We start from the raw sequence: 18,243 nt of genomic DNA, 5'->3' as shown, positions 1-18,243 counted from the left end.
AGTGTGAGTCTGAGTGTGAGTGTGCATGTGAGTGTGAGTCTGAGTGTGAGTGTGAGTGTGCGTGTGAGTCTGAGTGTGAGTGTGCGTGTGAGTGTGCATGTGAGTGTGAGTTTGCATGTGAGTGTGAGTGTGCATGTGAGTGTGAGTCTGAGTGTGAGTGTGCATGTGAGTGTGAGTCTGAGTGTGAGTGTGCATGTGAGTGTGAGTCTGAGTGTGAGTGTGCATGTGAGTGTGAGTCTGAGTGTGCATGTGAGTGTGAGTCTGAGTGTGAGTGTGCATGTGAGTGTGAGTCTGAGTGTGAGTGTGCATGTGAGTGTGAGTCTGAGTGTGAGTGTGCATGTGAGTGTGAGTCTGAGTGTGAGTGTGCATGTGAGTGTGAGTCTGAGTGTGAGTGTGCATGTGAGTGTGAGTCTGAGTGTGAGTGTGAGTGTGCATGTGAGTGTGAGTCTGAGTGTGAGTGTGCATGTGAGTGTGAGTGTGCATGTGAGTGTGAGTCTGAGTGTGCATGTGAGTGTGAGTCTGAGGGTGAGTCTGAGTGTGAGTGTGCATGTGAGTGTGAGTCTGAGTGTGAGTGTGCATGTGAGTGTGAGTCTGAGTGTGAGTGTGCATGTGAGTGTGAGTCTGAGTGTGAGTGTGCATGTGAGTGTGAGTCTGAGTGTGAGTCTGAGTGTGAGTGTGCATGTGAGTGTGAGTCTGAGTGTGAGTGTGCATGTGAGTCTGAGTGTGAGTCTGAGTGTGAGTGTGCATGTGAGTGTGAGTCTGAGTGTGAGTCTGAGTGTGAGTGTGAGTCTGAGTGTGAGTGTGCATGTGAGTGTGAGTCTGAGTGTGAGTGTGCATGTGAGTGTGAGTCTGAGTGTGAGTGTGCATGTGAGTGTGAGTCTGAGTGTGAGTGTGCATCTGAGTGTGAGTCTGAGTGTGAGTGTGCATGTGAGTGTGAGTCTGAGTGTGAGTGTGCATGTGAGTGTGAGTCTGAGTGTGAGTGTGCATGTGAGTGTGAGTGTGAGTCTGAGTGTGAGTATGCATGTGAGTGTGAGTCTGAGTGTGAGTGTGCATGTGAGTGTGAGTCTGAGTGTGAGTGTGAGTGTGCATGTGAGTGTGAGTCTGAGTGTGAGTGTGCATGTGAGTGTGAGTGTGCATGTGAGTGTGAGTCTGAGTGTGCATGTGAGTGTGAGTCTGAGGGTGAGTCTGAGTGTGAGTGTGCATGTGAGTGTGAGTCTGAGTGTGAGTGTGCATGTGAGTGTGAGTCTGAGTGTGAGTGTGCATGTGAGTGTGAGTCTGAGTGTGAGTGTGCATGTGAGTGTGAGTCTGAGTGTGAGTCTGAGTGTGAGTGTGAGTCTGAGTGTGAGTCTGAGTGTGAGTGTGCATGTGAGTGTGAGTCTGAGTGTGAGTGTGCATGTGAGTGTGAGTCTGAGTGTGAGTCTGAGTGTGAGTGTGCATGTGAGTGTGAGTCTGAGTGTGAGTGTGCATGTGAGTGTGAGTCTGAGTGTGAGTGTGCATGTGAGTGTGAGTCTGAGTGTGAGTGTGCATGTGAGTGTGAGTCTGAGTGTGCATGTGAGTGTGAGTCTGAGTGTGAGTGTGCATGTGAGTGTGAGTCTGAGTGTGAGTCTGAGTGTGAGTGTGCATGTGAGTGTGAGTCTGAGTGTGAGTGTGCATGTGAGTGTGAGTCTGAGTGTGAGTCTGAGTGTGAGTGTGCATGTGAGTGTGAGTCTGAGTGTGAGTGTGCATGTGAGTGTGAGTGTGAGTCTGAGTGTGAGTGTGCATGTGAGTGTGAGTCTGAGTGTGAGTGTGCATGTGAGTGTGAGTCTGAGTGTGAGTGTGCATGTGAGTGTGAGTGTGCATGTGAGTGTGAGTGTGCATGTGAGTGTGAGTCTGAGTGTGCATGTGAGTGTGAGTCTGAGGGTGAGTCTGAGTGTGAGTGTGCATGTGAGTGTGAGTCTGAGTGTGAGTGTGCATGTGAGTGTGAGTCTGAGTGTGAGTGTGCATGTGAGTGTGAGTCTGAGTGTGAGTGTGCATGTGAGTGTGAGTCTGAGTGTGAGTGTGCATGTGAGTGTGAGTCTGAGTGTGAGTGTGCATGTGAGTGTGAGTGTGAGTCTGAGTGTGCATGTGAGTGTGAGTCTGAGGGTGAGTCTGAGTGTGAGTGTGCATGTGAGTGTGAGTCTGAGTGTGAGTGTGCATGTGAGTGAGTGTGAGTCTGAGTGTGAGTCTGAGTCTGAGTGTGAGTGAGTGTGAGTGAGTGTGCGTGTGAGTCTGAGTGTGAGTGTGTGTGAGTCTGAGTCTGCGTGTGAGTCTGAGTGTGAGTGTGCATGTGAGTGTGAGTCTGAGTCTGAGTGAGTGTGAGTGAGTGTGCGTGTGAGTCTGAGTGTGAGTCTGAGTGTGAGTCTGAGTGTGAGTGTGCATGTGAGTGTGAGTCTGAGTCTGAGTGTGAGTGTGTGTGAGTCTGAGTGTGAGTCTGAGTCTGCGTGTGAGTCTGAGTGTGAGTCTGAGTCTGGGTGTGAGTGTGAGTGAGTGTGAGTGAGTGTGCGTGTGAGTCTGAGTGTGAGTGTGAGTGTGTGTGAGTCTGAGTGTGAGTCTGAGTCTGAGTCTGCGTGTGAGTCTGAGTGTGAGTGTGCATGTGAGTCTGAGTGTGAGTCTGAGTGTGAGTCTGAGTGTGAGTCTGAGTGTGCGTGTGAGTCTGAGTGTGAGTCTGAGTGTGAGTCTGAGTGTGCGTGTCAGTCTGAGTGTGAGTCTGAGTGTGAGTGTGCATGTGAGTGTGAGTCTGAGTGTGAGTGTGAGTCTGAGTGTGTGTGAGTGTGAGTCTGAGTGTGCGTGTGAGTCTGTGAGTGTGCGTGTGAGTCTGTGTGAGTGTGAGTGTGCATGTGAGTGTGAGTCTGAGTGTGAGTGTGCATGTGAGTGTGAGTCTGAGTGTGAGTGTGCATGTGAGTGTGAGTCTGAGTGTGAGTGTGCATGTGAGTGTGAGTCTGAGTGTGAGTGTGCATGTGAGTGTGAGTCTGAGTGTGAGTCTGAGTGTGAGTGTGCATGTGAGTGTGAGTCTGAGTGTGAGTGTGCATGTGAGTGTGAGTCTGAGTGTGAGTGTGCATGTGAGTGTGAGTCTGAGTGTGTGTGCATGTGAGTGTGAGTCTGAGTGTGAGTGTGCATGTGAGTGTGAGTCTGAGTGTGAGTGTGCATGTGAGTGTGAGTGTGAGTCTGAGTGTGCATGTGAGTGTGAGTCTGAGGGTGAGTCTGAGTGTGAGTGTGCATGTGAGTGTGAGTCTGAGTGTGAGTGTGCATGTGAGTGAGTGTGAGTGTGAGTCTGAGTGTGAGTGTGCATGTGAGTGTGAGTCTGAGTGTGAGTGTGAGTGAGTGTGAGTGAGTGTGCGTGTGAGTCTGAGTGTGAGTCTGAGTGTGAGTCTGAGTGTGAGTGTGCATGTGAGTGTGAGTGTGAGTCTGAGTGTGAGTGTGAGTGTGTGTGAGTCTGAGTGTGAGTCTGAGTCTGAGTCTGCGTGTGAGTCTGAGTCTGAGTCTGAGTGTGAGTGAGTGTGAGTGAGTGTGCGTGTGAGTCTGAGTGTCAGTGTGAGTGTGTGTGAGTCTGAGTGTGAGTCTGAGTCTGAGTCTGCGTGTGAGTCTGAGTGTGAGTGTGCATGTGAGTCTGAGTGTGAGTCTGAGTGTGAGTCTGAGTGTGAGTCTGAGTGTGAGTCTGAGTGTGCGTGTGAGTCTGAGTGTGAGTCTGAGTGTGAGTGTGAGTCTGAGTGTGCGTGTCAGTCTGAGTGTGAGTCTGAGTGTGAGTGTGCATGTGAGTGTGAGTCTGAGTGTGAGTGAGTCTGAGTGTGAGTCTGAGTGTGAGTCTGAGTGTGAGTGTGAGTCTGAGTCTGAGTGTGAGTGTGAGTCTGAGTCTGAGTGTGTGTGAGTGTGAGTCTGAGTGTGCGTGTGAGTCTGTGAGTGTGCGTGTGAGTCTGTGTGAGTGTGCGTGTGAGTGTGCATGTGAGTGTGCATGTGAGTGTGCGTGTGAGTGTGCGTGTGAGTGTGAGTCTGATTGTGAGTGTGCATGTGAGTCTGAGTGTGAGTCTGAGTGTGAGTGTGCATGTGAGTCTGAGTGTGAGTGTGCGTGTGAGTCAGAGTGAGTGGAGGCCAATCCGTGCGGGGGGGGCGGACCCGAGGCGAGCGGCCAATCCGTGCGGGGGGGAGGAGCCGAGGCGAGCGGCCAATCCGTGGGGGGGCGGGGCCATTGCGAGCCCAGCGGCCAATCAGCTTTGTGTCACCGTAAGGACACAATTTTGGAGCATGACAGACAGACAGACAGACAGATAGACAGACAGACAGACAGAATAAGGCAATTATATATATAGATGAGTCTGAGTGTGAGTCTGAGTGTGAGTGTGCATGTGAGTCTGAGTGTGAGTGTGCGTGTGAGTCAGAGTGAGTGGAGGCCAATCCGTGCGGGGGGGGCGGACCCGAGGCGAGCGGCCAATCCGTGCGGGGGGGAGGAGCCGAGGCGAGCGGCCAATCCGTGGGGGGGCGGGGCCATTGCGAGCCCAGCGGCCAATCAGCTTTGTGTCACCGTAAGGACACAATTTTGGAGCATGACAGACAGACAGACAGACAGATAGACAGACAGACAGACAGAATAAGGCAATTATATATATAGATATATATAAAAATCAATCAAAAAATGTATTCAGAGTAAGATTGATATCTGTCAAATACTCAATAAAAAAATTATACATATATTCATACATTAAAGAAAATACAGACATACAATATACACACACACACAACATAATTTTTTTAATAATATATGTTATATATAGTTCAATTAAAAAAATATATATATATATATCCAGAAAAATAAGCGCCACAGACGCTTTATTTAGAGGCAAGATCACAGTGATTTATTCCAGGGCTGTGTACATATAAAATGTTGAATGGTTTAAATGCAAAAAATAAAATGGTAAAACAGATGCAATAAACAGGACCCTACTGGGGACACAGAGGGAAGATGCATTATTATTATATGCAGCAGGTGGGGGACAACGCTGTTTGTCCTTATATTGATTGGCGAGCTGGGTTTTGAGGGTTTAAATGGGAGGAACGTGTGAGTGATGGGGTGGCAAGCTGCAGGATATGGGGATACATGGAAGAGTCCATGGAAAGGCCCTTCTCAGAAAACAAATCATCAACAATCTGACCTCCGACATGTTGGATCCTTATCTCCCCTCCTCAGTTTGTCTACGATATCTTAGGACGTTAGTAAGGGGTGCTTCACACACAGCGAGCTCGCTGCCGAGATCGCTGCTGAGTCACGCTTTTTGTGACGCAGCAGTGACCTCATTAGCGATCTCGCTGTGTGTGACACTGAGCAGGGATCTGGCCCCTGCTGCGAGATCGCTGCTCGTTACACACAGCCCTGGTTCGTTTTCTTCAAAGCCGCTCTCCCACTGTGACACACAGATCGCTGTGTGTGACAGCGAGAGAGCGACAAATGAAGCGAGCAGGGAGCAGGAGCCGGCGTCTGGCAGCTGAGGTAAGCTGTAACCAAGATAAACATCGGGTAACCAAGGTGGTTACCCGATATTTACCTTAGTTACCAGCCTCTGCAGCTCTCACGCTGCCTGTGCTGCCGGCTCCGGCTCTCTGCACATGTAGCTGCTGTACACATCGGGTTAATTAACCCGATGTGTACAGCAGCTAGGAGAGCAAGGAGCCAGCGCTCAGTGTGCGCGGCTCCCTGCTCCCTGCTCACACTTAGTTACCAGTCTCCGCAGCTTCCAGACGCCGGCTCCGTGCAAGCGCAGTGTCGCTTGCACGTCGCTGCTGGCTGGGGGCTGTTCACTGGTCGCTGGTGAGATCTGCCTGTTTGACAGCTCACCAGCGACCATGTAGCGATGCAGCAGCGATCCTGACCAGGTCAGATCGCTGGTCGGATCGCTGCTGCATCGCTAAGTGTGAAGGTACCTTAATGTGTATAGTGGGGGCTTTGGAGGGTCCAGAGCTTAGCGAGGTCCAAGGACAGATAAGAGGCCTGCACTCAGTGTCCTCTAAGGCTAGGTTTGCACACTGCGTCTTTTTGACGCTGCGTTTTTGTGCGTTTTTGGCCGCTAAACACGCACAAAAACGCACCTGCGTCGAAAAAACGCATGCGTTTTTGCCGTGCTTTGGTGCGTTTTTGGCTGAGTTTTGCTGCGTTTTTGATCTCTGCGTTTTGCTGCGTTTTTCCAATGCATTGCATGGGGGGAAAACGCAGAAAAACGCAGGAAAGAACTGACATGTCCAAAACAGATGTGTGCGGACAACAAAAATGAAAACTCATAGACTTTGCTGGGGAAGCAAAGTCCTGCAGTTTTGAGGCCAAAAACGCACCCGAAAAACGCGCAAAAACGCCGCGAAAAACGCACTGTGCGCACATAGCCTTATGGTAGGTTTAGAAACTATGGATGTATTGGGCGCTGGAGCCTCTCCTTACAATGGTAAAGTGGTTAATGGGAAGGTGACTGCTCCCAAAATGACTCAGGATTTTCTTTGTGTCGCAATTGCAGAGGAAATACGAGGTCAGTGCCCTTATATCAGGTGATGGCAGGAGACACGTGTGCCAAAAGAAAAAACCTGCACACAAACAGGATCAGGATGTAGCTCATGTAATAATACATAACCCACATTCCCCGTACGTCACGCATTCATGGCTCATCAGCTAAGCTTTGCACAGATAATGTCTTCTTGCTTTCCTCGCTGTTATCTGCAGGCACTTCATGTTGTTTAGCAATATGGAGTACAGCAGGTTACATGGGGCAGGGCTCAACGCAGGAACACAATTGAATGAACAACTAATACACTTACACTAAATATATATGTCACGAAAGCGAATAAGAAGATTGCCATCACCCTGACACTGAGCTGCAGTGCGGTGGCCAACACCATACAGCAGTATAACAAGACAGGAATCACTCAGAACAGGCCTCACCATGGCCGACCAAAGTAGTTGAGAGCACATGCTCAGTGTCATATCCAGAGGCTGCAGAGGTTATAGGGGTGGTCAGTGCTCAGACCATACACCACACAGCTCTGCATGTTGTCCCAGAAGGAAGCCTCTTCTAAAGATCACACAAGAAAGCAGCAAACAGTTTGCTGAAGATAAGCAGGTTAAGGTTATAAATTACTGGGACCATGCCCTGTGGTCTGATGAGACCAAGATAAACTTATTTGGTTCAGATGGTGTCAAGCGTGTGTGGAGGCAACCATGTGAGGAGCACAAAGACAAGTGTGTCCTGCCTACAGTCAGGCATGGTGGGGGAGAGTCATAGTTTGAGGCTGCATTTAAAAGAGAGAATCATGAATGCCAACATGCAGAACATGATCCCTTCCCTTCAAATTCCAACATTACAAACGACTCCAAACACCTCCAAGATGTCAACTGCCTAGCTAAAGAGACTGAGGGCAAAGGTGCTGGACTGGCCAAGTGTCTCCAGACCTAAACCTCATTGAGCATCTGTGGAGCCTCCTCAAACATAAAGTGGAGGAGCATAAGGTCTCTAACATCCACCAACTGCGTGATGTTGTCACCTCCATGCCCAAGAGAGGTAAGGCAGTGCTTGAAAATAATGGTGGCCACACAAAATATTGACATATTGGTCACAATTTGGCCATTTTCACTTAGGAGTGTACTCACTTTTGTTGCCAGCGGTTCAGACATTAACGGCTGTGCTGAATTATTTACAGGGCACCAAATTTACACTGTTATACAAGCTGCACACTGACACTGTACATTGTATCACAGGGTCAGATCTTCAGTGTTATCCATGAAAATATATAAAAGCTACAAAAATGTGAGGGGTGTACTCACTTGCGATATACTGTACACGCTCCAAGAAGAAGGGAATTTTGTTTACTTACCGTAAATTCCTTTTCTTCTAGCTCTAATTGGGAGACCTAGAAAATTGGGTGTATAGCTACTGCCTCCGGAGGCCGCACAAAGTACTACACTTAAAAGTGTAAGGCCCCTCCCCTTCTGGCTATACACCCCCCCGTGGGAGCACGGGTCCCTCAGTTTTAGTGCAAAAGCAAGAAGGAGGAAAGCCAATAACTGTTTCAAAAACAAATTCAATCCGATAAACAATATCGGAGAACGTAACTTATCAACATGAACAACATGTGCACCCGAAAAACAAATACCCTAAGAAAAAACAGGGCGGGTGCTGGGTCTCCCAATTGGAGCTAGAAGAAAAGGAATTTACGGTAAGTAAACAAAATTCCCTTCTTTTTCGCTCCTAATTGGGAGACCCAGACAATTGGGACGTCCAAAAGCAGTCCCTGGGTGGGTAAAAGAATACCTCGTGATCGGGCTGTCCGGCAGCCCTTTCTTACAGGTGGGCCACCGCCGCCTGCAGGACTTGTCTACCTAGGCTGGCATCCGCCGAAGCGTAGGTATGCACCTGATAATGCTTGGTAAAAGTGTGCAGACTCGACCAGGTAGCCGCCTGGCACACCTGCTGAGCCGTAGCCTGATGCCGTAATGCCCAGGACGCACCCACGGCTCTGGTAGAATGGGCCTTCAGTCCAGAAGGAGTCGGAAGCCCAGCAGAACGGTAGGCGTGAAGAATTGGTTCCTTGATCCACCGCGCAAGGGTGGATTTGGAAGCTTGCGACCCTTTATGCTGACCAGCGACCAGGATAAAGAGTGCATCCGAACGGCGCAGAGGCGCCGTGCGGGAAATGTAGATCCTGAGTGCTCTCACCAGGTCCAACAGATGCAAACCCTTTTCAAATTGGTGAACTGGGTGCGGACACAAAGATGGTAAAGTGATATCCTGATTGAGATGAAAGGAAGATACCACCTGTGAAGATGTAATTTACCCTCTCACTGTATATGCTGTACAGATTCCTATTTCAAGCTGGGTTCATTGTCTTATTTGAACTACTTCTGTGTACATTTCTATTGTTGTAGGTAATCACCCCCCTAAAATGCAAGGTTATATCCTCTTGAGGCACTTCCATCCCTGGGAGTAGGGGGAGGTGGGCCTAGAGTCCAACTAGTGTAAACTCTGCTTACCTGGGAGATTCAGGCAGAGTGAGCTGAAACTTGAAGGGAGCAGGAGCTCCAGCCTGTGTGGCTGTGGACACGGACGGAGCTAGGCCTGTGTGGCGGCCCGTGGGATTGTGTGGAACTCTTTGGACTACTGTAAGGACGATTGCTTTGTAATCCGGTCCGAGGATTGTCGGGAAGGGCCCCCGAATCTGTTTTACGTGGACTTATCGTGTGCTGTTCTTGCATTCCTGTTAATAAACCTGTTGGATCGTCCCTCGGCCTCGTCCATCCTTTGCTCTGTTGTACACCCCCGTCACAAACTGGTTGGCAGCAGCGGGATCAGAGCAGAAGAAATGGAGGACAACAGCCAATCGACGTCTGAAACCAGAACCTCAGGATACAGGAACTGGACTGTGGCGAGTCTACAAACAAAGGCCCGTGAATTAGGTGTCGGCTACAAAGGACTCTCTAAGGAGCAACTAATTGAGGCATTGGAACACGCTTGCCTGCAAGATGGCACCGAGGAACAATTTCCACAGCAAGGGGAGCAAAGACGGGAGCCGGAGGTGAATACCCAAAAAAGTCAATGGGTTGTGTGGTACAAGGAAAAGATGGCACTGCTTGGCGATGAGGCCACCATAGAAGATAAGAGGGAGGCCATGCGTGGAGCTGAAGAGAAGGAGCGCAGGATGGAGGAGATGGCATTGCTGGATAAGCAGCTCGCTGTGGAAGCCGCGAGAGGTTCCAGACAGACTGTAACCCCAGCACCCATCATGAGGGAACTTCCCAGAGTGTCCCGCAAAGACTTCAAGCAGTTTAATGAGGCTGCTGGTGACATTGAGGGCTTCTTCCAGGACTTTGAGCATCAGTGTCGATTAATGGAAGTCCCAGAAAGGGAGCGCGTCCGGCATCTGGTTGGGCTCTTAGAGGGTGGAGCTGCTGCAGCCTATAGAGCTATAGACCATCGGTGGAACTGTGAGTATGCGGATATTAAACAGACTATTCTAGAACATTATGCTGTAACGCCAGACACTTACAGGACTCAGTTCCGTACTCTAGCATGTGATGAGGAAGTGTCCTTCAAGATGTATGCCCACAAACTCAAACATCTGTGGCATCGTTGGTTGGAGGCAGAGGAGGCCTTAACCTTGGAGACCGTCCTCCAGGTCCTCCTAAAAGAGCAGTTTTACTTCAAGTGCCCCGCTGAGATCCGGGAATGGGTGCGTGAGAGAAAACCAGCGACAGTGGAGGAAGCTGCTGCTCTAGCTGATGAGGTGCTCACCATCAAGCCTCAGTGGAGGGTTCTGTTGGAGGATGGAGAGACGCCTAACAGCTCCACAACACCGGATGCCCCCAGTTATTCTGTCCCCATTGTTCCCCGTTCCTCTAAGCCACCACATGTTGATACCCGTGTTAATGTGCCTCCAGTTGCTTCTACTGCACTTTCTGGAATACGCCGGGGAGAGGAAGTAACAGAGCGCAGGTGTTATGTTTGTAGGCATCCCGGGCATTTGCAGGCCTCATGCCCAGCCAGGCCATGGAGGAATCATCCTCAAACCCCTACAGCACCTTCAGGTGGGAGCCGGCCTCCAAGTTCCCCTACCCCTTACCCAAGAGGACGCCTTGGATGGAGGGAGACCCAGCTCAGATGCTATCAATGTGGACAGCCAGGGCATCGGCAAGTCTCCTGCCCAGCTGTTCAAATGAGGACTGATCCTGCGCCCAATCGGATTGTTAATTATTTACAGCCCAGCGCCATGGAGGAAGATGTGGCACCGCTATGTGAGGACTGGCCTAGTGACTCAGCCCATGTTGCACCACCAGGAGTTTACGGGGTGCGACCTGCAGTTATGACGACTTCTGCTCATCGAGGTAAGCACTTGCAGGAGGTTGTGCTGGATGGACAGAGACTTGTTGGATTTTGTGACTCGGGTGCTTTCCTCACACTGGCTGATCCCCGAGTGGTTCGGCCTGAGGCAATCCATAGAGGACCTGGGATTGTCATTGAACTGGCTGGTGGACAATGGAGGACTATTCCCACAGCCACTGTGGATCTGAGCTTTGGTTTTGGGGTCAGGCGATGTGTGGTTGGGGTGATGGGTGGTCTGCCTGCAGCTGTTCTCCTGGGCAATGATGTGGGAGAGCTACGATGCCAATTCGTGGCTGCATGAAGCCACATGTAAGTAACGCTCTGCCTGTGTGTACTTAACCAGTGACCTGTAGAGGTCCCTAGTACGTACACAAGTTGGGAGGGGGAGGGATTGTGAAGATGTAATTTACCCTCTCACTGTATATGCTGTACAGATTCCTATTTCAAGCTGGGTTCATTGTCTTATTTGAACTACTTCTGTGTACATTTCTATTGTTGTAGGTAATCACCCCCCTAAAATGCAAGGTTATATCCTCTTGAGGCACTTCCATCCCTGGGAGTAGGGGGAGGTGGGCCTAGAGTCCAACTAGTGTAAACTCTGCTTACCTGGGAGATTCAGGCAGAGTGAGCTGAAACTTGAAGGGAGCAGGAGCTCCAGCCTGTGTGGCTGTGGACACGGACGGAGCTAGGCCTGTGTGGCGGCCCGTGGGATTGTGTGGAACTCTTTGGACTACTGTAAGGACGATTGCTTTGTAATCCGGTCCGAGGATTGTCGGGAAGGGCCCCCGAATCTGTTTTACGTGGACTTATCGTGTGCTGTTCTTGCATTCCTGTTAATAAACCTGTTGGATCGTCCCTCGGCCTCGTCCATCCTTTGCTCTGTTGTACACCCCCGTCACACCACCTTGGGAAGAAACTCTGGAATTGGACGCAGTACTACCTTGTCTTGGTGAAACACCAGGAAGGGAGATTTGCAAGATAACGCCGCCAGCTCTGACACTCTCCGAAGAGACGTGACCGCCACCAGAAAAGCCACTTTCTGTGAAAGCCGAGAAAAGGAAATCTCCTTCATAGGCTCGAAAGGTGGCTTCTGGAGAGCAATTAGAACCTTGTTCAGATCCCAGGGTTCCAATGGCCGCTTGTAAGGGGGAACGATATGACAAACCCCTTGCAGGAACGTGCGTACCTTAGGAAGTCGCGCCAGGCGCTTCTGAAAGAATACGGATAGCGCAGAGACTTGTCCTTTAAGGGAGCTAAGCGACAAACCTTTTCCCAACCCAGACTGCAGGAAGGAAAGAAAAATAGGCAATGCAAATGGCCAGGGAGAAACTCCCTGAGCAGAGCACCAAGATAAGAATATCTTCCACGTTCTGTGGTAGATCTTGGCGGAGGATGGTTTTCTAGCCTGTCTCATGGTGGCAACAACATCATGAGATAAACCTGAGGTCCCTAGGATCCAGGACTCAATGGCCACACAGTCAGGTTCAGGGCCGCAGAATTCAGATGGAAAAACGGCCCTTGAGACAGCAAGTCTGGACGGCCTGGTAGCGCCCACGGTTGTCCTACCGTGAGATGCCACAGATCCGGGTACCACGACCTCCTTGGCCAGTCTGGAGCGACGAGAATGGCGCAACGGCAGTCGGACCTGATTTTGCGGAGCACTCTGGGCAACAATGCCAGAGGTGGGAACACATAAGGTAGTCGGAACTGCGACCAATCCTGAACTAAGGCGTCTGCCGCCAGAGCTCGGTGATCGTGAGACCGTGCCATGAAAACCGGGACCTTGTTGTTGTGCCGTGACGCCATCAGGTCGACGTCCGGCATCCCCCAGCGGCGACAGATCTCCTGAAACACGTCCGGGTGAAGGGACCATTCCCCTGCGTCCATGCCCTGGCGACTGAGAAAGTCTGCTTCCCAGTTTTCCACGCCTGGGATGTGAACTGCGGATATGGTGGATGCTGTGTTTTCCACCCACGTCAGAATCCGCCGGACTTCTTGAAAGGCTCGTCGACTGCGTGTTCCCCCTTGGTGGTTGATGTACGCCACCGCTGTGGAATTGTCCGACTGAATCCGGATCTGCTTGCCCTCCAGCCACTGTTGGAAGGCTCGCAGAGCAAGATAGACTGCTCTGATTTCCAGAACATTGATCTGAAGGGTGGACTCTCTCTGAGTCCACGTACCCTGAGCCCTGTGGTGAAGAAACACTGCTCCCCACCCTGATAGGCTCGCATCTGTCGTGACCACCGCCCAGGATGGGGGTAGGAACGACTTTCCTTTTGACAATGAGGTGGGAAGAAGCCACCATCGGAGAGAGTCCTTGGCTGCCTGAGAGAGGGAGACATCCCTGTCGAGGGACGTCGACTTCCCGTCCCATTGGCGGAGAATGTCCCATTGTAGAGGGCGCAGATGAAACTGCGCGAAAGGGACTGCTTCCATTGCTGCCACCATCTTCCCTAGGAAATGCATGAGGCGCCTCAAGGAGTGGGACTGGTTCTGCAGGAGAGATTGCACCCCTGTCTGCAGAGAGCACTGCTTGTCCAGTGGAAGCTTCACTATCGCTGAGAGAGTATGAAACTCCATGCCAAGATATGTTAGTGATTGGGTCGGGGTTAGATTTGACTTTGAAAAGTTGATAATCCACCCGAAACTCTGGAGAGTCTTCAGTGCCACGTTCAGACTGTGTTGGCATGCCTCTTGAGAGGGTGCCTTTATAAGTAGATCGTCCAAATACGGGATCACGGAGTGACCCTGCGAGTGCAGGACAGCTACTACTGCTGCCATGACCTTGGTGAAGACCCGAGGGGCTGTTGCCAGCCCGAAAGGTAACGCTACGAACTGCAGGTGCTCGCTTTCTATAACGAAGCGTAGAAAACGCTGATGCTCTGGCGCAATCGGCACGTGAAGATAAGCATCTTTGATGTCTATTGATGCTAAGAAATCTCCTTGAGACATTGAGGCTATGACGGAGCGTAGAGATTCCATCCGGAACCTCCTGGTTTTTACGTGTTTGTTGAGCAACTTTAGATCCAGGACGGGCCGAAAGGACCCGTCCTTCTTTGGCACCACAAACAGATTGGAGTAAAAACCGTGACCTTGTTCCTGAAGAGGAACGGAAGTCACCACTCCTTCCGCCTTTAGAGCGGCCACCGCCTGCAGCAGAGCATCGGCTCGGTCGGGCGGTGGGGAAGTTCTGAAGAAACGAGTTGGAGGACGAGAGCTGAACTCTATCCTGTACCCGTGAGACAGAATGTCCCTCACCCAACGGTCTTTGACCTGTGACAGCCAAATGTCGCCAAAGCGGGAGAGCCTGCCACCGACCGAGGATGCGGAGAGAGGAGGCTGAAAGTCATGAGGAAGCCGTCTTGGTAACGGTTCTTCCTGCTGTCTTTTTTGGGCGTGACTGAGTCCGCCAAGAATCTGAGCCTCTCTGATCCTTTTGAGTCCTTTTGGACGAGGAGAATTGGGACCTGCCTGAGCCTCGAAAGGACCGAAAACCAGACTGACCCCTCCTTTGTTGGGGCTTGTTTTGTCTGTGTTGAGGTAAGGATGAGTCCTTACCCTTGGAGTGTTTAATGATTTCATCCAAACGCTCCCCAAACAATCGGTCACGAGAAAAAGGCAAACTGGTTAAGCACTTCTTGGAAGCAGAATCTGCCTTCCATTCTCTCAACCACAGGGCTCTGCGCAAAACCACGGAGTTGGCTGACGCCACCGCCGTACGGCTCGTAGAGTCCAGGACAGCATTAATCGCGTAAGACGCGAATGCAGACATTTGAGAGGTCAATGGTGCCACCTGCGGGGCAGATGTACGTGTGACCGAGTCGACTTGTATAAGCCCAGCTGAAATAGCTTGGAGTGCCCATACGGCTGCGAAAGCTGGCGCCAACGACGCTCCAATAGCTTCATAGATGGATTTCAGCCAGAGCTCCATCTGCCTGTCAGTGGCATCTTTAAGTGCCGCTCCATCTTCTACTGCAACTAAAGATCTAGCTGCAAGCCTGGAGATTGGAGGGTCCACCTTGGGACACTGGGTCCAACCCTTGACCACGTCAGGGGGAAAAGGATAGCGTGTATCTTTAAGCCGTTTAGAAAACCGCTTCTCAGGATAAGCGTGGTGTTTCTGGATTGCATCTCTAAAGTCAGAGTGGTCCAGAAAAGTGCTTAATTTACGCTTGGGATATCTGAAATGGAATTTCTCCTGCTGTGAAGCTGCCTCCTCCGCAGGAGGAGCTGGCGGAGAAATATCTAACATCCTATTGATGGACGCTATAAGATCATTCACTATGGCGTCACCATCCGGTGTATCCAGATTGAGAGCGGTCCCAGGATCAGAATCTTGATCAGTTACATCCGCCTCATCACCCATAGATTCGTCCCGCTGGGATCCTGACCAGTGAGACGAAGTTGAGGGCCCCTCATAACGAGCCCGCTTAGGTTGTCTGGGACTGTCGTCCGAGTCAGAATCGTCACCCTGGGGTGCATGTGACACCCCCGGAGCTTGGAAGTGTTCCAGCTGAGGGGGACCAGGGAGCAATGATGCCACAGTGTCCATGGTCTGAGTTACTGGTCTAGACTGCAATGTTTCAAGAATCTTTGACATGGTCATAGACAATCTGTCAGCAAAAGCTGCAAACTCCGTTCCTGTCACCTGGACAGCATTCACAGGTGGTACACCCTGGGTCACGTCCAGCAGAGGCCCCGGCTGTGCAAGTTGCACAGGGGCCGAGCACTGCACACAATGGGGGTCAGTGGAACCTGCCGGTAGAGCAGCCCCACATGCGGTACAGGCAGCATATAATGTCTGTGCCTTGGCACCCTTGCGTTTTGCGGACGACATGCTGTTGTCTCCTTGTAATCTAGGAGGGGGTATAGCCGAGAATCACCAGCGACCGTACAGTACAAAGTATTTGCAAACACAAAATACTCAGTATACAAACGGCACAAGTGGGGGTGAGCCCTTGAGGCTGCTTACCGCCCGCTGAACAGCGGGTATGAGGCCGTAGAATCCCGTGTCTGGGTCTCCCCGTCTCCCCTCTGCAGCTCAGCGTGCAGGCAGGAATGGCTGCCGGCGTTCTGTGAAGAGGGGCGGACCGTGGGCGTGCCACAAACAAAGTGCGGGAAACTGCGTCCTACTGTGCCTGGTGTGAGGGCTGGAGTATGTAAAAAAGACTCCAGCCCTCAGCGCTGATGCTCTGTACAGCGTCCCGCCCTCCTCCTGACTGGCAGGTGCGGAGGCGGGAACGAACGAACTAGGCCGCAAAAGCCGGGGACTGTAGTAATAAGCGCGGCCGTGATATATGCACGGTCAGCGCGGAAGTCCCAGCCGCGTCGCAGTCCCAGTGGCCGGCGCGACCGTTCTCCCTGAGTCTACCCACTCAGCTAAGCTGAAGTGAGGAAATGGCACAAGCGCAGCAGCGCTGTTGTCCCCGGCGCACTAACACACCCAGCAATGCTGCGGTGTGCGCGCGTATGCACGGGGACACAGAGTACCTTGACGGAGCAGGGCCATGTCCCTGACGATACTCAGCTCCATATCCAGCGGCTTCTCCAGGGGCTGCGGATGGAGCACGGTCTCAGTGCCTGGAGACCGGTAAAATCCCACTTCGCCCAGAGCCCTAATGGGGATGGGGAAGGAATCAGCATGTGGGCTCCAGCCTCCGTACCCGCAATGGGTACCTCAACCTTAACAAGCACCACCGACAGAAAGTGGGGTGAGAAGGGAGCATGCTGGGGGCCCTGTATGGGCCCTCTTTTCTTCCATCCGACATAGTCAGCAGCTGCTGCTGACTAAACAGTGGAGCTATGCGTGCGTGTCTGACCTCCTTCGCACAAAGCAAAAACTGAGGGACCCGTGCTCCCACGGGGGGGTGTATAGCCAGAAGGGGAGGGGCCTTACACTTTTAAGTGTAGTACTTTGTGCGGCCTCCGGAGGCAGTAGCTATACACCCAATTGTCTGGGTCTCCCAATTAGGAGCGAAAAAGAAAGCTTACAATTTATGCACCTACTGTAGGTCCTTATGCAAAATACCAAAAGTGTGTTTCTGTCATATGCCCAGCCAGTATGGGTCAATATACCTTTTTTTCCCTCCAGTGTGTGAAAGTGGAGTCTGCTGTTCATCCCTCCAGTGTGCACAGGCTGCCATCATTCTCGGCAGCACAGGATGACGCGCTGTTGAATATGAAGTTATTTTTTGCCAATCCGTATGATCATTTCACCCAACTGATGAGTGTTTTGTTCGTTCCTCAAATGACCGAGGCTGTTCTAGAAATGAGCACTCTCAGTTCACAGTAATCGTGCTCCGTAAATGGACCTTTCAGCTGGGCTAAGACGGCCATATTTAACAGTCCACATATGGAACGCCATGCGTGGACTTATGGTGGGACTCCTGCCCCGAACTAAAGGCCCCTTTGTGTTCCCCTCCCCGTTCAGAGGTCCCATTGTGGCTTCAGTCCGAACTCCTTGCAAAACGGGCTTTGGAGGTATGCACCGACGGGGCTATTGACTATAATGGTGCAGACGGAGTCACTGTGTGCTCTGTCCTGCACTATTTTTGGGGGTATATGCCTACTGGAGGTGGACACCAGATGTAGTAGACTGCGGAGATCATAATGCAGTGTGAAAGGGGCCTAACAGCTTCGGTGGCATTTAGGTTGGGTCAGTCCATGAGATTACAGTCTGTGTAGTATCGTTGAAATACAGTCATCTGAACCCAACCCAAAGTGTATGGCCACCATAGGTTACCCAGCCATCGTTAGATCCTGGATGACATATTGTATTCTTCACCTGAAAACGAAAGAGCAATCAGAATTCGGTATATTTCCTACCTAAGGTAAATTCCCATTGCTGGTTGCCCAGGGATCTCTCTGGCACAACCTCCAGATCCAGCATTGGCTCAGGGCAGGGAGATTCTTGGAGGTCAGCTGAGATCCAGAATGTTTCCACGTCTGAACCTGCAAAGGACAAGAACAAAAGGCCGATTAGATTGGGGATCACTACAAGTCGGGGGTTACCCATCTTCACTCATTTTCTGCAGACCAAAGCCTTAGAAGAAGCCAAAGAGTAGAGAAACACAACCAAAAACTAAGAGACATCCCCCAACCTCCAACTCTAACAGGATACCTTTGTCCTCCATTGCAAAGTCTTGCGGTGGGCTGGACGTCAACACATGCCCTACTCATCCTTTATAAGCCTGCCCTCCAAAAACAGCGCTTGAAAGCCCCATAGTGAATGAATGGAACCATGGTGGAGCCTGCCCTATGACCTTTAGGATAGGATAAGCCATCAATATCGGACAACAAACGGCCCTTCCTGCAGCAGAGACTTTGCTCTAATATTCAATACCACTGGAACAGAGCAAGCGTTTTGGGCTCAATGGAAAAT

The 18,243-nt window shown here is 51.2% G+C and overlaps 1 protein-coding gene across 2 annotated transcripts in view; it reads right to left on the bottom strand.

The window, feature by feature from the left end:
• The window catches only part of PHAF1 (phagophore assembly factor 1), an 81,561-nt gene extending 63,810 nt beyond the window's left edge, over nucleotides 1-17,751 (bottom strand). For both annotated transcript variants that reach the window (XM_075326850.1, XM_075326851.1), the window contains exon 1: nucleotides 17,688-17,751. In XM_075326850.1, coding sequence (XP_075182965.1) covers nucleotides 17,688-17,751 — 64 coding nt within the window. The remainder of the gene's footprint in view (nucleotides 1-17,687) is intronic.
• Between the last annotated feature and the right edge of the window lie 492 nt (nucleotides 17,752-18,243).

This window comes from Anomaloglossus baeobatrachus, chromosome 10 (assembly GCF_048569485.1).
Source record: "Anomaloglossus baeobatrachus isolate aAnoBae1 chromosome 10, aAnoBae1.hap1, whole genome shotgun sequence".
Classification (NCBI taxonomy): Eukaryota; Metazoa; Chordata; class Amphibia; order Anura; family Aromobatidae; genus Anomaloglossus; species Anomaloglossus baeobatrachus.
The sequence above is the reverse complement of the archived record's forward strand: the minus strand, read 5'-3'. Positions and strand labels throughout refer to the sequence as shown.